General features: G+C 35.5%; 1 protein-coding gene and 1 long non-coding RNA gene across 2 annotated transcripts in view; one reads left to right on the top strand and one right to left on the bottom strand.

Moving 5' to 3' along the window:
- Positions 1-18,954, bottom strand: part of LOC138149820 (uncharacterized) — an 85,076-nt gene that overhangs the window by 24,227 nt on the left and 41,895 nt on the right. The window lies entirely within an intron of this gene.
- Positions 5,173-5,451, top strand: LOC138149817 (small ribosomal subunit protein eS27-like). Its single transcript, XM_069073064.1, has one exon. The coding sequence runs from the start codon at positions 5,231-5,233 to the stop codon at positions 5,387-5,389; it is 159 nt and encodes a 52-aa protein (XP_068929165.1). The 5' UTR covers positions 5,173-5,230; the 3' UTR covers positions 5,390-5,451.

Below are 18,954 nucleotides of genomic sequence, written 5' to 3'. Positions count from 1 at the left end.
TAGCAGGGATGAGGATGGTATGATTTGTTAAAGTCCTTTTCAACTCTTTAATAGCATTGGCTATTTTGAAAAGTCTAATGCTTCTATTTATTAAACTTTTATGCTGCTAGTCACCAAATGTTAAAAGAAAAAAACATCATGTTAATAAATTGCACTGCAATGTTGTATTTTTTTATTAGCACTTTTTATAATCCCCCTGGTATGCTTTTGGGGTTTTATTGGCTCCTAATATTTCTCTGAGTCCTGGTTGTTTAGTCCTGGTTGTTTATGCTTTGCATATTTTAATTCAGAGCTGATAATTGGTACACAAAAACAAAAACAAATAAAAATAACCCGTAAAGAGTTACAGGCTTTAATTGTATTTACAATGCTATTGTAAACATTTTCCTTAGTTACCTCAAATCTCAGAATTACAATTTTACTGTCAGCATTCTAATTCAATAGAGTTTCTAATTTGAGGTTCAGTGGAACCAAGAGTCCTTTCTACCTATCAAGCAGACAGACTTGAGAAGACAGATTGTGGAGTTTTCTGTAGTTCACAACACCTGGCCTCTCCACTAAAACCTTGTTACACAGTGTGCTATGACTTAAAACTGTTTGAGCCCAGCTTCTTCACAGGCATTTGAACTCTATGATTTTTCACTGCCCCAGCTTAAATGCCCTAGGGTAATATTAAAAAAGTTATTTTTTTTTAAAGAAACAGTTTGAATTTCAATAGAAAAAATAAATTGTTAACTTCCTGGAAAGTTGCCAAATTTCAACTCAAAGAACTCAGATATAGTTCACTAGAGGCAAAAACTAAGAGAGGAGAAGAAAGGCTGGGAAGAAGTTGAATTTTAGAGGTTTTGCAAGAGCCATTCAGACATCTGGAAGAGATAACTAGAGTAACAGGAGACTTTGGTGAGTGACAACCTGGCTTGGTGACCAAGAAGGAAAAGCTATTGATAGAAGTATCTAATGGTGTTCCGAATTCTGAAAAACACAAGTATCTTCAGTGGAATGTGGGCTTTGGGAATTTTTTTCATTTATTGAAATAATTTCACCCTTATTTTAAACTGTTCTTTTCCAATAGTAGCCTCAAAAAAACCCGTTTTTTATAACTAGATAAAGACCTATTCAATGTTCTTCAGATTTATTGAAATATTATTTTCCCCTAATTCTGCCTAATATTATATTCAGTACACATTAAGTATAAAGGATATTTCTTACATTCAGCCTCACCAGATCACCCAGTGTCCCTCCCTTGTGAAACTGGAGTTGTAAATAAACTGGGACCAAGTAAAATAAAAATTTTTGACATGCATTAGTTAAATCTTTTCAGGAGGCAACTAGGTGGCTTAGGGGATAGAGTTCCAGGACTGGAGTCAGGAAGACCCATCATCCTGAGTTCAAATGTAACTGCAGACACTTAAAAACTTTGTGATCTGGGGCAAATCACTTAACTATGTTTGCTTTGGTTTCCTCATCTATAAAATGAGCTGGAGAAGGAAATGGCAAACCACTTCAATGTCTTTTCAAAGAAAATTCCAAATGGGATCATGAAGAGTTAGAGAAGAGTGAAACAACTGAACCAAAAATTAAAAAAAAAAGACTTTTCACTTATTTAAAAAATAAAGTTTACATAATCTGCATTTCATGTGACAGTTACTTGTTTTACACTATTTGGCATTGATTTTAGGAAGTTTTGACACATTCTTTAATTCTTCATCTAAAACCATAATTTTATTACATTAGATATTTTATAATCACTACTTTTTTTTATTTTTAACATTTATTCTCTAAAAATTTTGGCTTTTGAATTCTCTCCCTCTTTCCCTCCCCTCCACTATTCATTGTGAGGTCAAGGTATGTGGTAGTAATTGAACATGTGAAATCATGAAAAATATCTTTCCATATTATTCATAGTGCAAAAAAAGCAAGAAAAGCAAAGTGATGAAAATTGTTTCAATTTACACTCAGACTCTATCAGTTCTTTCTCTGGAAGTAAACAGCATCATCATAAATCCTTTAGAATAGTCTGGCATCATTGCATTGATCAGCAATTCATAGTTGATCCTGGAACAATATTGCTGTTACTGTGTACAAAGTTCTTCTGATTCTGTTCACTTTGCATGAGTTCATACAAGTCTTCCCAGGTTTATCTGAAACCATCTTGTTCATTATTTCTTATAGCATAATAATATTGTGTCACAATCATGTATTATAAGCTTGTTCAGCTATTCCCCAGTTGGTGAGTATCCCACAATTTCAAATTGTTTGCCGCCACAAAAAGAACTGCTATAAATATTTTTTTTTTAAAAATACGTCCTTTTACTTTTTCTTTGACCTTTTTTTGGGATACAGACCTAGTATTGGTATCGCTAGGTCAATGGATATGTACATATTTATAGCCTTGCAGGCATAGTTTAAATTGTTCCCCAGAAGGGTGAATTAGTTCACAAATCCACCAGGACATGTATCCCAATTTTCCCAATACCCTCCAACACTTGTCATATTCCTTTTCTGTCAGATTTGCTGATATGATTGGCATGAGGTGGTATCTCAGAGTTGTTTTAATTTGTATTTTTATGATCAATAGTGATTTAGAGAATTTTTTCATGTGACAATAACTTTGATTACTTCATCTGAAGACTGTTGATTCATATCCTTTAATGGTTTATCAATTGGGGGGTAAATAAAACTTGAATAAATTTGAACTTCTTTTTGGTTTCTTCTATATATTTTAATGCCTTAATGATTTATGTATGTCTCTTTTTTGTGTGTCTCTATCACTACCTATTAATTCTCCTCCTCCCACAAATAGAAATCCTCACTTTTAATAAATAAAATCAAACAAAACTATTCAACACATTTTCCATGACTGAAAATATAAAGGATTTTTCCATCTTTTTTTTTCCTAAAACATTAACTCCTTTTGTTTACACATTGTCTACGACAGGGAATTTAAGTTTTTCCAACTTTTTCTAAAATATTAACTTCTACTCAGTAATTTAGGAAAACAAAACTTGGTGCAAGTTTCCATGTAGGTGATACAAAAGATGCTAAAAGCTAGACTAATTCTAGTCAGGAGTTCAAACTTTATTCCTTTTAATGACTCATTACCTCATTTATATGATTCCTTCCTCAAGTAGAAGAAATCACAATCTATTCATGCTTTCTTATCTTATGCAATTTTGTCCATAGTCATTGGTAAAACATCAATAGAAGTTTCATGCAATGCAGGAAGGACTCTCCCCTATTTCTTTCAGACTCCCCAGTATCACCTCGATTTATCCAAATTTAATAGCCCTTGCTGCATAACTAGTCCATTTTCTTTCTAGGCACATACGCTCTTCATATTGCCTTTTATGCTACTCTCAAAAGTTCATTATGTCCTTGGTAATATGTTAGAGACAGCTCATACCCTGCTACTGTTTCCATCACTCTTTAAATCTAATTCTTATGAGATCATGATGTTATATTACTTAGAGTCATATAGCATGGTGGTCACTAGCTAAGGAAATTTGGGGGCACTTTGGGTCTCAGTGTAGTGACTGTCATTGATCAAGTTTCTCAAAGTGGTATTAGTAGAAACATTGTCTTTACTTTTTCCTATTTCCAATTTTTCAGAGTCCCTAATTCAGCAACAGCAACAACAACCATAGCAGCTAGTATTCGTATAGCACTTTAAGGTGCTTTGCAAATAGTATGTCATTTTATCCTCACAGCAGCCCTGAGGGTGGATCCTATTACTATTCCTATTTTACAGATGAGGAAATTTGGGCAGAAAGAAGTTAAAAGATTTGCCCAGAATCACACAACTAGCAAGTGTCTAAAGCTGATTTGAACTCACATCTTCCTCATGCCAGGTCCCACACTTTATCCACTGTGCCACCTAGATGCCCAAACATATTTGGTTATGGTTACTGTAATCATGCTCAGTGTCTAGAGCTGGTAAAGACCCCAGAGTTCATCTAGTTCAACCACATCACTTTGCAGATGAAGAAAGAATCTGAAACTCAGGAAGGATAAGTGATTCGATCACCATCACACACCATCACCACACACCATGGAAAGTGTCAGAGGAAGGTATGTACTAAACTTCTGTGACTCTAGAATCAGAACTCTTTTCACTAACTTCTCAGACATTTTATTGTAATTTGGTATTGATTTTGACATATGCTCTGATCAATCAATGATCTGAGTGTGTGTGTGTGGAGGGTGTGTATATATACACACTATATATGTATGTGTACAATATATCTATATCATCTATATCTATATACCTGAGCCTTAAATTATTCTTTTCAATCAAGATAAAGTCAATCGTGAATTTCAATGTTTTATATGTGTGCGTATGTATGTATGTATGTTAGGCTCATCATATCATCAACTTCCAGCTCTCCCCTTACAGAATATATCTATGCTGTGATATCATGAGATTTGTGAATGTACCCTAAACATTCACTTTCATTTCTTGTTCCTGAACCATATTTTTTTTCTTTTTCAAAAGAAATTTATTTTAGTAAATATTTCCCAAGTACGTGTAAATTTTTAAACATTAAATTTAAAAAAACTTTGAGTTTCAAATTCTTTCCTGCCTTCTCAGTCCTCCCCCACCAATTGAGAAGTCAAAAAATATTATATCAATTACTTAGAATTCATGCAAAACATTTCCATATCAGCCATGTTGCAAAAGAAAATATACACACACACAGAATATAAAATTAAAAACGTATTCTTCAATCAGTAACCATAGTTCATCAGTTCTCTCTCTGAAAGTAGATAGCATTTTTCATTATAAGTCCTTTGGAATTATCTCGTATCATTGTCTTGATTGGAGTGGCTAAGTTTTTCATACTTGATCATCTTTGCAATACTGCTGCTACTGTGTATAATGTTCTCCTATTCTGCCGACTGCATGAGTTCATATAAGTTTTGCCAAGTATTTTCTGAAATCATCATTCATAGCACAATCACAGTTATGTACTACAACTCACTGAACCTTACCGTAGAGTTTTTGCTATTTAATATCTTCCTAACTTTGAATGAAAGTTATCAAAATATCAATGTCTATATTATCTGGGCATAAACATTTAATAAAGTTCTTCATAGTTTGTGTCACTTCACCTTTTCTAACAGATGATGCCATTTAAACTGCAAAAATATTCAGATAGATAGGTAGATAAATTTATCTCTATTTTAGAAGCACAAAAAGAATCGCTTGGTGCAGAGTCCGAACTCGTATTTCATGGACGTGAAGTGCCCGGGGTGCTATAAAATCACCACTGTCTTCAGTCACGCACAAACAGTGGTTCTCTGTGTCGGAGGCTCCACTGTACTCTGTCAGCCTACTGGAGGCAAGGCGAGGCTTACAGAAGGATGTTCCTTCAGACGGAAGCAGCACTAATGACTGAATCAAGATGAATGAGGAACTGTAAAGAATAAAACAAATTTGATACAAAAAAAGAACCATTTTATATTTTTAGCTGCTTCATGGTTATTATAGTCAAAGAATTCAATACTTAACAACCAGCTTTCTTGGGGGATCCAAAGATTACTACTGAAATACAGATAATTTGTCATCAAGATGGAAACCAAAGTCTTCCCAGTTTGGAAGAACATGCTAATCATTGTGCAGGATGGTATGACCATTAACAGTTCATACCATGGTGAATCTTCTTAGTAGGAAGAAGAATCACTAAACTTCCTCTATTGTTCTTTTCTTTTCAACAGCCCTAAAAGAATGCCTCAAAGAGAATTTTGGAAGAGCAGAGCCAACAAAAGTTCCCAGCGATGCATTTTTCCAGGCTGACTATTTAGGAGGTCAACCAGAGAGGTCTGTGACACCCACATGGTTGTCTGAGCTACAGAACCATGGTTAGGCTCTGGAAGCAGCAGCAATAGCCAAGTAGCAAAAGATTCAAGAGATCTTAGCCAGGAAAGGAGCACTTGTGATCTGTCAAAAGTGAACAGGAGCCTTGAACAATGTTTGAGTGCCAAGACGATTACTCGTGCTTGTGGCCACATAATAACAGGGGACCTGGTCAGTTTTAGGGCCAAGAGAAGCACTAGAACTTGTGGTGATTGGGGATCAAGGGCTATTCTTAAGTAAAAACCAGAGCACAGACTTGTAGAGCAGTAACCACACCTCCTCTCAATTATATCATCTTGGAAGCACAGAAAACTTGCAGGTACCCCCCCCCACCTCGAACTACCTCTGAAAAGAGCAGCATAAAAAACTCTGAAGCTATGAACAGTGTCTCCCCACCCCAAGGTAAGCAAAAAACAACATTAACAAAAAGATCAAAGTCAAGATATAGTCTGGAAAAAGGAGCAAACAACATTAGCAATAAAAATTTGATCACAAAAAGTTACTACACTGGCAGGAAAGACTCTGACAGACTAAGAAGACTCAGAAGAAGACACCAATATGAAAATAGCTACAACCAACATTTCTAAGACAAAAATGCTACAAAAGAATTCTAATAAACAATATAACAAAAGTCCAATAAGAATTCCTGGAAGAATTGAGAGAGAGAGAGACAGAGAGAGAAACAGAGACAGAAAGACAGAGAGAAGCATGGTAGAGGGGGAAAGGAGATCTATGGAAGAAAATTAAGAAAAGAGAATTAAAAGCTTGGTTTAAAAACGTCACAAAAATACTGAAGCAAATAACACCTTGAAAACAAAATTGGGAAGGGGTGGAACCAAGACAGTGGAGTAAAAGCAGGAACTTGCTTGAGCTCTTCCCCCAATCACCTCCAAATACCTGTAAAAATGACTCTAAACAAATTTTGGAGATACAGAACCCACAAAATGACAGAGTGAAACACATCTCCAGCTGAAGACAGGCTGGAAGGCCAAAAAGAGGGGTCTGTTGCACTGGGCTGGTAGCAGAGCGTATGTCCATGGGGCCATATTGGCACAGACCGGGTAGGAGCAGGCCTCAGGGGATTGAATCATTGGCAGCTGTGGCGGTTTTCAGACTTCTAAATCCACAAATGCCAAAGACAAAGTAAAAGGTGCCAAGAAGTAGCCCCAACAGCAGCTGTACAAAATCTCAAAAATGGAGGACAGAGCACTCTTCACTCTGGAAACAGCCAGGAAAGTGAGCAAGCAGAGCGGAGAAAAACAGACTATACAATCTTTCTTTGGTGACAAAGAAGAACAAAACATTCCAGCAGAAGACAACAAAGTCAAAACTCCTGCATTAAAAGCCTCCAAGAAAAATATGAATTGAACTTAGGTTATGGAGGAGGTAAAAAAGGATTTTAAAAATCAAGTAAGAGGAGTAATGGAAAAATTTTGTAATGGAAAAAAAAAGAGAAATGAGAATGATGCAGGAAAATCATAAAAAACAAGTCAACAGGTCACTAAAGGAGACCCAAAGAAAAAATACTAAAGAAAATAACACCTTAATATTAGAGTAAATGAAATCGCAGAAGAGGTCCAAAAAACCAATGAGGAGAAGAATGCCTTAAGGAGTAAAATGGACCAAATGAAAAAGGAGGTCCAAAAGCTCACTGAAGAAAATGATTCCTTAAAAATTAAAAGTGGAGAAAATGAAAGCTAATGACTTTATAAGAAATAAACATATTATATAACAGATCCAAAGGAATGAAAAAATAAAAGCAATGTGAAATATTTCATTGGAAAAACCTCTGACCTGGAAAACAGATCCAGAAGAGATAATTTTAAAAATCATTGAACTACCTGAAAGCCCTGATCTAAAAAAGAGCCTAGACATCATCTTTCAAAAAATTATCAAGCAAGACTGACCTGATATTCTAGAACCAGAGGGTAAAATAGAAATTGAAAGAATACATCAATTGCCTCTTGAAAGAGATCCCGAAAAGAAAACTCCTAGGAATATTGTAGCCAAATTCCAGAGTTCCCAAGCCAAGGATAAAATATGTCAAGCAGTCAGGATGAAACAATTCAAGTATTGTGGAAACACAATCAGAATAACACAAGATAGAGCAGCTTCTACATTAAGGTATAGAGGGCTTGGAATATGATATTCCAGAGGTCAAAGGAGCTAGGATTAAAGCCAAGGATCACTTAACTAGCAAAACTGAGTATAATTCGGGGGGAAATATGGATATTCAATGAAATAGAGGACTTTAAAGCATTCTTGAATAAAATACCAGAGGTGAACAGAAAATTTGATTTTCAAATACAAGAGTCAAGAGAAGCATGTAAAGGTAAACAGGAAAGAGAATTCATAAGAAACTTATTAAAGTCGAAGTATTTACATTTCTACATGGAAAGATGATATTTGTAACTCATGAGACTTTTCTCAGTATTCAGGTAGTTGAAGGGTATGTGTGTGTATGTGTGTGTATATATATACATATATATATATACATATATATGTGTGTGTATTTATATGTATATATGTGTGTATATATGTAATATATGTATGTATGTAAAGTCAAGCACAAACAGCTCTCCTGAGGACTGCTACTGTGAATAGCTTTAAGGTACTGATCACATAGTATATTGACCTTTATGTAATTCAGGAATAAACTGAAGCAAAAAATTCACAAGAAAGCAAAGTACAACATTCACAACAATTAACATAACAACTTATTACTAGGGTGACCAAATAGTCTTAAACAAAAGATATTGTTCAGTAAGTCACAGTCTTAATCAATATAAAGTACCCATCTAAAGTCTTTTTTCATCTTGATTGGAGACTGGCTTCCAATCATCTTTAACTCAAAGAACCTTAAGAGCAATCATCTTTAAGGGGTACAAAGTACAAAGATCTCCCATCCTTAGGTCACACAGTTTCAATCTTGTCACTCAGCACTAATTACTGAAGCAAAGGTCCTTTCATCTTGACTTGAAACTGACTTCCAATTTCTCTGATTTTTCTTCCATGCTCCCAGTTTTTTCCTGAATTCACCCAACTGTCACCTGGATTCACAGGTAGGCAGCTCTCAGCTCTTGTTTTAGCACCTGTTCCAAATCCTGTTCCAACTCAAAGCTCACAGTGAGTAGTCTACTCCAACCTCTTCACAGTTTCTGTTTCTGAGAAGACAATGTTTAACAGAGCCACAAAATATTTACACAAATTAAACTTGGCAGAGTTACAAGAATATTCATACACATTGATGACACTCCCATCTCAATTCACTTTCTTCCTGTGAATTCAACACAAGTCAGCCAACAGTATGCTTCTGTGTCACAAAGTAACACAATTCAACAGATAGAATGTTTCTGACAAAGTAACACTATGAACAGATAGAATGCTTCTATCTGACAAACACAATCAACAGACAGAATGCTTCTAACAAAGAAACACAAACACAAATCCACACAGACAGAACAGATGGACAGAGTGCCAACACCACTAGTATTTTCCCTCTCAATTCTGCTTCTTCCTAGCTAGTGCTCCTGCTTTTCTATGTTCTTATCCTTCCTGTTCCACCCTTCCTATTGCATCAGCAAGTTCCTCCCACCTCCAAAATCACAGATGAGTCTCAACGGCACTTAAATAGCTGAAACAAGGAGCTAAGTACTTGAATAACAGAAATAAGGAACTAAGTACCATTTTGCTTGCCATTACTATCTCTCTCTCTCTACATATATATGTATGTATGTATACAGTATAATATATATATAGTGTATATAGTATAATATACATATAGTGTGTGTGTGTGTGTGTGTGTGTGTGTGTGTGTAGACAGAGGGCACAGGGTAAGTTGAATATGAAGGTATGATACCTAAAAATCAAAATTAAGAGAGGAATATATGGGGTGAGATGGGGAGAAAATTTGGAACTCAAATTCTTTATGAAAAAGCAGATTCTTATTATGGGGCCAGGGAAGATCAAAACACCAATTCAGAAGAGGACAGCATTCTCACTATACCCATATCTGAAACTTCAAAGGGGAATATGAACCGGTCTCAACCTCAAAAAGCCTTCTTTGAAGAGGTCAAGAAGGATTTTAAGAGTCAAATTGGAGAAGTAGAAGAAAAAATTAACAATTCCTTCAAAAATACAACTGACAAAATGGCAGGCAGGAAAAGTATACTGAAGAAAACAACTCCTTAAAAATTAAAGTTGACCAAATGGAAAAGGAAATACAAAAGGTATTTGAAGAAAAAATTCATTAGAAACTAAAATTGACTCTATGGCTGTATGAGACATCAAGAATCAGTCAACAAACATCTAAAGAATGAAAAAAAAAAATAGAAGAAAAAGTAAAATGCCTCATTGGAAAAACAACTGACCTAGAAAATAGATCCCAAATAGATAAATTAAGAATTATTGGTCTACCTGAAAATCATGATGAAAAAAAGAACCTGGACAACAGTTTCCAAGAAATCATCAAGGAAAACTGCCCTGATATCATAGAATGAGAGGGTAAAACAGTCATCAAAGAATTCAGTGATCATCGCCTGAAAGCCCAAATTGAAAATAACAAGGAATATTACATACAATTTCCAGAATTACCAGGTCAAATATTCTGCAAGCATCCAGAAAGAAACAATTCAAATATTATAGACCTACAGCCAAGATCACACAGGACCTTGCAACTTCTACATTAAAAGACTGGAGGATTTGGAATGTGATATTTTGTAAGGCAAGAGTTGGATTACAACCAAGGATCAAATACCTAGCACAACTGAGTGTAATTTTCAGGGAAGCAGATGGACATTCAATGAAATAGGGGAATTCCAGACCTTCCCAATAAAAAACCAGAGCTCAATGGAAAATTTGATCTTCAAATATAACACTCAAAAAAAGCATAAAAAGGTAAACAGGAAAGAAATAAAAACAGGAAAAAATGTTATTCAGTAAGGGCAAACTGTTTACATCCCTATATTGTAAAATGATACTTGTAAATCTTGAGAATTTTATCCTTATAATGACATTTAATAGGTGTGTATGTGTGTGTGTGTGTGTGTGTGTGTGTATATATATATATATATACTGATGTTATAGGTATAAATTATCTGATATTATGATAAATAAAAACTAAGGGGTTTAAAGGGAAAAAAAATGAAGATGCCTAAGGACTCCCTAAGAAAGAAAAAAGGCAACAAGAACAATAACAACACATGACTATATGGATTCATAAATGGTATTTTATAATTATGATGAAATACCATTGTGCTATAAGAAATGGTGAGCAGGATGGTTTCAGATAAACCTGGGAGGATTTATATCAACTGATGCAAAGGGAGGTAAATGGAACCAGAACTTTATATACTGTAACAGCAATATCATTTGGTGATCAACTCTGAATGCGCTATTTTAATCAATACAATGATAGGAGAGAATTTCAAAGGATTTATGATGAAAATTTCTATCTACTTCCAGAGGAAGAACTGATGTAGTCTTCATGCAGATTGAAACATAATTATTCCACTCACTTTATTTTTTCTTGCTTTCATTTTTGCTGTGTATTTAATATGGAAATATTTTTTCCATGAGTTCACCTTCACAATTGATATCACATTTCTTGCCTTTTCAATGTGTGTGGGAGTGGCAGTGGTGAGGGAAAGGATTCAGAACTCAAAAAAAAATTTAAATGAATGTTAAAAATAAAATAATTTTTAAGTTAAAATAGCAAGACTATATAAAATATATGGCAAGATTTAGAATGCAAAATATTTAGTGTCACTTTTTATCCTCAGAAAGTAAAGTTAAACAGACCTAGACAAAGTCAGAGGATCTATGTTCAAATACCAGTTCTGCCACTTAGAACATGCATGACCTTGGAAGAGTAACTAAACTTATCACTCTCAATTCCCTCATCTATAAAATGATCAAACTTGTACCTCTAGCCATTTCCATTTCTAAATATGTGGTCCTGTGATCTCTAGCAAAAAGAAACCTGAATAGGAGTATGGGAACTGGTTAGAACAAGAACTTAATTACAAGTGTATAATACTAGTGTAATTAAATAACAGGTATAAAGAAAAGTCTGGGGAAGGCCTTATTTGTGAGTAAGAAAAAGAGAAATTGATCTCTTACTCAATTTTCCCTTCCTACTACACAGCGGAGCAATGTTCTTTAGGTTTCTTCTTGGCTCTTCTCTTTCCTAGAGAACCTGCCGCTGACTTTTTTACTCTTAGAAGATGGTTGGTTGCATGTGATGTCTTCCTGAACCTTGCAGAGATATCAGTTGGTTATACATCTCCATCCTATTTTTCAGACATGTTTGTTTGCATTATTGGATATTGGCGAGGATTATTTTCTCCACTGACAGATTCATACTTTTAAAATTTAAATAAAGACTATATTTAAAGATTTATAGATATTTGGGGGCTAGAAACTTTCCTTTAAAAATAATGGTCTTGGGGTGACCAGGTAGCACAGCGAGTAAGAGCACCGGCCCCAATGTCAGGATAACCTGGGGGATCGAATCCTGGGCTCAGACACTTAGCACCACACCTAGAAACACCTGGCCGTGTAACCTTGAGCAAGTTACTAGACCCCAATTGCTTTTAAAAAAAATAAAAATAATGGTCTTGTTAGTCTTCAATTACTTCCTTTTTTCTTGAGTAAAATTTCTGTTGAATTTGTAGGAATTGACTTACTAATTATCCTATTTCTAATTGTCTAAAAGATCCTCAAGATACAGAGCTCATTGATTCTAAACAATTTAGTATGTTCACGTGCCTTTAACGGGATGTTGATTGACTGTGAAGAGGATGGATAAATGCACCATGCAATACAGATGAGAATAGGATTTGTTTTGCCAAGTGGTACAAGTTTTAATCAAAAAAATCATCTTCTTTACTCATCTTTACTAGGCATTGATCCCAAAGCTTTGTACAGGGGTCCCTTTATATGTGTTTTCTGCTGCCATTAGACCTCAGGTAAACTTATAGAATAATAGGATTTAAAGGCTGAAGTCATTTAGTCCAATCCCCTCGTTTTATATGTGAGGAAACATAGTGAAAGTGGCATGGCATGCCAAAAGTCATAGACATTAGACCTAAAAGCAAACCAACAAAATAAAAAAGTAACAGATGCTTTCTGATTCCAAATCCAATGCTGTTTCATTCATACGATGCTGCTTCCATTATGCACCTGCTTATTTTCATTTAGTTCATCTAAAAAGGAAGTTGCATTTTTAAATTAATTTGTTTGTGAATAAGACAAAAAAAAGATAAAATGGAAAAATACAGAAATGTTGAGGTACCAACCATTGGGATCTAAGCCCATGATTCTATTTACAAATGACTAGTTTCTCTGCTTAGCATCTGAGTTTTATGTATCGTGTTCATTTTAGGAAATCAGTCCATGATACTTTTCATTAAAAAGAATTATATCTCTCCTCATCTCATGTTGAATCACCACACTGTACTGGGAAATACCTGTGGCATGTTTCATCTAGTCAAACTTCCAAACTTTACATTTTTGAAATTTGTGGCCCTTCTGGCATCTTCCTTTTGGTAGTGCTGCCAAGAATGACATCATTAGGGGCATTTTACTATTGCTTCAGTGCCATTGCTTTCTGAATTCATATTTTATCAAATTCAAAACAAGTAATGACTCTCATTCCTCCTCCATGAAAATGTTGACCGGAAGGTTTTTATTTATAATTTGTAATTACATATTACATGTGGTCATAACTACACGGAATTCCTAATGATTGTAAGGGAAGATCTCTCTCTTTACCAGTGGCTATTTATTACAAACCAGTGCTAGGAATCATGTGAGATAAAAACAAAACCACAACCATAAGATTCTCTTTCTCCCATTAAAAAAAGCCCTTTTTCTTAAGTAAATAATAATATGATTGCCAAGATGAAACATAACTGGAATACCTTGAAAATGTCTGTAAATAATATGAAATAGAGGTCTAACTGGAAAAGGCCAAGAAACTTAACTAATTGAGGGTGAAATTATACTTAATGTCCATTCTTTTCTTCTTTTATCATAATCACTCCTTAAAGAGATATGCAATTTCTTACTGTGTCACTTGACTTTAATATCATCAAATCCAATCTCCCATACTTTGTCCCTTCTGCAATTTCTACAATCATTTATTATTTGCAGGAGTGCCTTCACTGTCTTTTTTTTTCAGCACCAGTTAAGCTAAATTTATTTGACTACTCATAACATAAGAATAAATGAAACACACTTAGATTGAATGACACCACTGGAAATCTCTATCACATAAATTGCCATGTTATCTACAGTTTTCACATAAATCTGTTGTCGATATTCAAAAACCTAACAATTAGCATCATCAACAACCAGCATAGTGTGAATCGACCTCTTCTCACTGCTACCACCAGAATTACTACCATTGGACAGCTCACTATCTTCCCAAAAAACCCATGTCATTGTAGAACAGGTCTGCATTTTTTTAAAAGTTCTTTTTTTATATTGAAACGATCTGTGAATGCTTACAACTTTTGCCTGTCATTCCTCGTTTTGCATTCCAGATCAACGTAAAGCAAACCTGCTTTCCTTTTCTATCTGGTAACCTTTTTGTTGTTTAAAGACCCCCTTATCTTTGCTTTGTCAATCAAACAACAAATATTTATTAATCACCTACTCCATTCCAGAAATTCTGCTAGGTGTTGGGAATACAAGAAACAAAGTGGAACATTTCCTTTCGTCAAGTATCTTATACTCTATTGGATGAATAGGTAATAGGAGGCTTTTTTTATGTAGAGCATATGGGAGAATAAGAAAATGACTCAGGCAGAAAATGGTGCTTAAACAGTCTTGAAAGGAATAAGGATTCTAAGAAGTATAGTAAGAAAGGTGTACATTCCGGCATAGGAGATAGCTAGTGCAGAGGTATGAGAAGAAAACTGGAATGTCATATATGAGAAAGAGTAAGGCCAGTTTTATTATAGAATACATGAATAAAAACAATTTTTAAAAGTAGGGTGAGACCAGGTGGCAATTTTTAAAATTCCAAGCAGAGAAGTTTTAGTTATATAATAAGGAGCTGAGAAGTATAAAAATCCATTTTTTAAATATTTTACTGAAACTTAAAGATTAAGTAGAATTTCTTTGTAGTGAATTACATGGTCAGGAATATGTGTTTAGTAATATCACTTTGACAGCTGTGTGAAGAGTAGATTGGAATTAGTAGAGTTGAGGCAGAGAAATAAATTAGTTGGCCATTATTGTACTAGTTTAGATGAGAGATGATGAGGATGCAAGGTAGGGTGGTGATGTGCATAGTGAAAAGGATATGTGTGTGTGTGTGTGAGAGAGAGAGAGAGAGACAGAGAGAGAGAGAGAGAGACAGAGAGAGAGAGAGAGACAGAGACAGAGACAGAGAGAGACAGAGAGAGACAGAGAGAGAGAGAGAGAGAGAGAGAGAGAGAGAAATGTTGTGAAGAGAGCAAGAACAATATCTGGCAACTCATTGGATATGATGGGTAAGTGATATTGAGTAATAAAATTGGTTCCATTGACAGAAATAGAGAAGTTAGAAAGAGAAATAGGTTTAGGGGGAAAATATAATGAATTAAATTTTTGTCATGTTATTAGAGATGTCTGTGCTATACATTAGACCTGGCAATTAAGAGATTATTGGTGACTTTTGAGATAGCAACTTCAGTTGAATGATAAGGTTGAAATCGAGATTGCAGAGTTAAGAGGAAAGTGACATAATGATGCTTTGGAAACTCAATATTTTAGGTGAGGAAAGAAAAAGTCAGAGAAAATAATGACATTTCAACCTTTGAGTTTAGATGACAAGTAGAGTAAAACTCAAAAGAGGGGCATATTTTGGAGGAAATATAAGTAATTTGCCTTCGTACATGTTGAATTTTCAGTGCATGCAGGACAATCAGGTAAGAACATATTATACCCATGAAGAGATGAAGGCCTAGAGTTTAGAAGAGTATCCAGGTCTGGAAATATAGACTTGAGTGACATCTGCTTAGAAGTGATGCATGAAAGTAGATAAGTTTACTAAGGGAGAGAATATAATAATAGAAGAAAGTGTGAAAAAGTGAAGAACTTTGGGGAACAGCCATCTTTAGGGAATGATAATAGGAGGAAAAGCAAGTCAACTACATATAAGAAGTATTGAGTAGAGAGTTGGAAGGAGAGGTATGAGATGTGTCTGAAGTTAAGGGTGAAGGCATTTTTAAAAGATAGAACTATTTTGCTTTTTTTGTTTTTATATTGCAGAAAGGTATGTATATCTCATTCTCAGGAGTGATTGCCCCAAACATTTTTTTTAATCTTATCCATTAGTTGCATTCCCATTGGCACCCTTAGATTGTCAGTATATTATCTAGCCTTTTGAGACATGGGGATGATTGAGCCAATCTATTCATTGAAAAAAACTATTATACACACACACACACACGTGTGTGTAATATGAATTTAGTTTTAGTTGCATTGGTCATATCATTTATTAAAATATTAGTTCATACATAATCATCATCCAGAATTTCCATTCATGTCCTTACCTAGCTTTTCCTTGACTTCTGCCTTTGTTATTCCATTGAAACACATCTTTCCAAAGTTAACAATGTTCTTTTTATTGCCAAATCTAATGACCTTTTCTTAAACTTCATCCTTCTTGGTCCTTTGTAGCATTTCATATTATTGAACACCTTCTCTTTCCTGGAGTTGCCTCTGCCCTGGGGAACCTTTTAGGATCCCTAACTCTTCCCACCATTTTATGGGAAGCTTTAACCATTCTCCCTTCACACAAATGTCAGCTCCTCTCCACACTTCTCCATATACTCAAAGGAGCATTGCCGCCTTATGGCTATCTTATAATAACTATCCCCCTTTCCACAGTTTTATGTGTCTTTCCACATTAAAATGCATAGAATGCAAGCTCCCTGAGGGTGGTCACTGTCTAGTTTGTTTATGTTTCATCCCTAATGTTTAGCACAGTTTCTAGCACATAATTTTTAGTACTCTTTTCCCCTCCTTCCTTCCCTGCTCTGTCTTTCTCTGTCTCTCTTTCTCCTGTTGTCTTTCTTCTGTGTGTCTCTGTCTCTGTCTCTGTCTTTCTGTCTCTCTCTGTCTCTGTCTCTATCTCTATCTCTCTGTTTGTCTCTGTCTCTGTTTCTGTCTCTCTCTCCCTCCCTTTCTCCCTCCCTCCCTCCCTCCCTTTTGTCTCAAATATCAAAGTCCCCTCTTTAACATTTGAAGCTCTTCACTATATGGCCCCTTGCTACTTTCTATTACATCTCCTACTGCCCTCTATGCTCCAGCTAGACTGGTGTACATGCCATTCCTCACAAAGGGTATTCCATCACCTATCATCCTGTGTTTGAGAATTTACACTAACTCTCCCCTGTGCCTGAAATTCCTAATATCTTCCTCTTAATTTCCTGGGATAGCTTCAAGTCTCAAATAAAAATTTATCTTCTGTAGTAGACTTCCCAATTCTAGCTATTACCCTTACCCACAGATACTAATGTGTTCCCCTCTGTGATTATGTTCTCTCTATATGAATTTATCCTCTGTGAATCTAGTTATTTACATGCAGTGTCCTGCCACATATGAATATTGTCAGGTCCTTGGGGGTAAGTATTGAATTTGCCTTATTTTTTTATCTGTAGTTCTTAGTACAGTACCTTGAAGAAAGTAAGTACTTAACTTGGCAAGGATGATAAGTGTTTCTACTATTTCCTAATTTTTTTGGTCAAGCCATTTCTAATTCATGCCATATTTCCAATACTAATGCTTTTCTCTTGGACCTCTGAAATCAGCCAACCAATAATACCATTCAGAACTTAACTAAGGGCAGTGTCTTTAAAAATAACCAGACTACAAATGGCAATTGCCTTCTAAACCAATAGCTTTACTTGAATTTTTAAAAAATGAATAGGTATCACTTAGAATTTCTATAGCACAGGTGTCAAAGGCCTCCTGTGGCTCTCACCTTTTGCTAGGTAGACAGCTGCCTTCCACACCATCTGAAGCTTGCTTTATACAGCAGCCCTAGGGATGCAAATGTTTTTGTTGAAGTCAGAAATGCAATAAATAGATGTATAAAGCCAAAGATAATTGCATCAAAGAAGCTTATCTTGAGGAGATCCTAGAAGGATTCCTTAATCAAGAAATTATTTCAGTTCATTCTATTTAGTTTGAAATTATTGGAAATTATCCTACCCATTGGTTGATCTTGAACCCAATATATGTAGGCTAGGTTTCTTCATCTATTTCCTCTCTCCTACCTTCCTTTCCTCCTTCCTTCTTTCCTTCCTTCCTTCCTTCCTTCCTTCCTTCCTTTTTTCCTTCCTTCCTTCCTTCCTTCCTTCCTTCCTTCCTTCCTTCCTTCCTTCCTTCCTTCCTTCCTTCCTTCCTTCCCTCACACTTTCTTTGCTTCCTATCCTTTCCTATTTTTTCTTTTAAGCCTACAAACTATCACTCGCACCAATGAATGTTGCCTTTTCACTCGTGCCATCTTCTTACCATTTGAAACCATCCAAACTGGGGGTTGGGGATATATAAGGGATTTCTTTTCAGCCCAACAGACCTCTTTTCTTTCCCTAAGCCTTTTTAAAAAGCTATTAGCCAAGCAGAACCCGACTGGTTCATAAAACCCTGTTAGCTGGCTTAATGACAAAACTATCTTCCCACCCACCTCTATTGCTAGAGGCGTGATAGAGACACTCCACAGGAGAGGAGGTAGGAGGGCGCCAAGCCAGATGAGGCCAGAGGCCTTTAAAAAAGAGAAATAGCACAGCTGAAGTAGTTTTTCACAGGTTAACAGCTCTGCAGGTCATACCCTCCATCAGCAATATTTGAATAAAATATCTTCCCCATACTGAGAGCTGTTTTTTAAACAGATATGTTCCCTGACTACATAAACCATTTCAGGACCAAAAGAACAACCCAGCTTCTCCTTGTCATGTTCTGTTCTTCTCCCCATGCCAACAGTGAACGTGTAACAACTGTGAATGTTGATTTAGCTTAACGTCTTAGGAGAACTCAGACTCTCTCTCTCTCTCTCTTTCTCTCTCTCTCTCTCTCTCTCTCTCTCTCTCTCTCTCTCTCTCTCT

Source organism: Petaurus breviceps, unplaced genomic scaffold, assembly GCF_028583685.1.
Source record: "Petaurus breviceps papuanus isolate PSGF00001 unplaced genomic scaffold, PetGlider_PUasm1.0 90849, whole genome shotgun sequence".
Classification (NCBI taxonomy): domain Eukaryota; kingdom Metazoa; phylum Chordata; class Mammalia; order Diprotodontia; family Petauridae; genus Petaurus; species Petaurus breviceps.
This window is presented reverse-complemented; position numbering and strand designations above follow the sequence as displayed.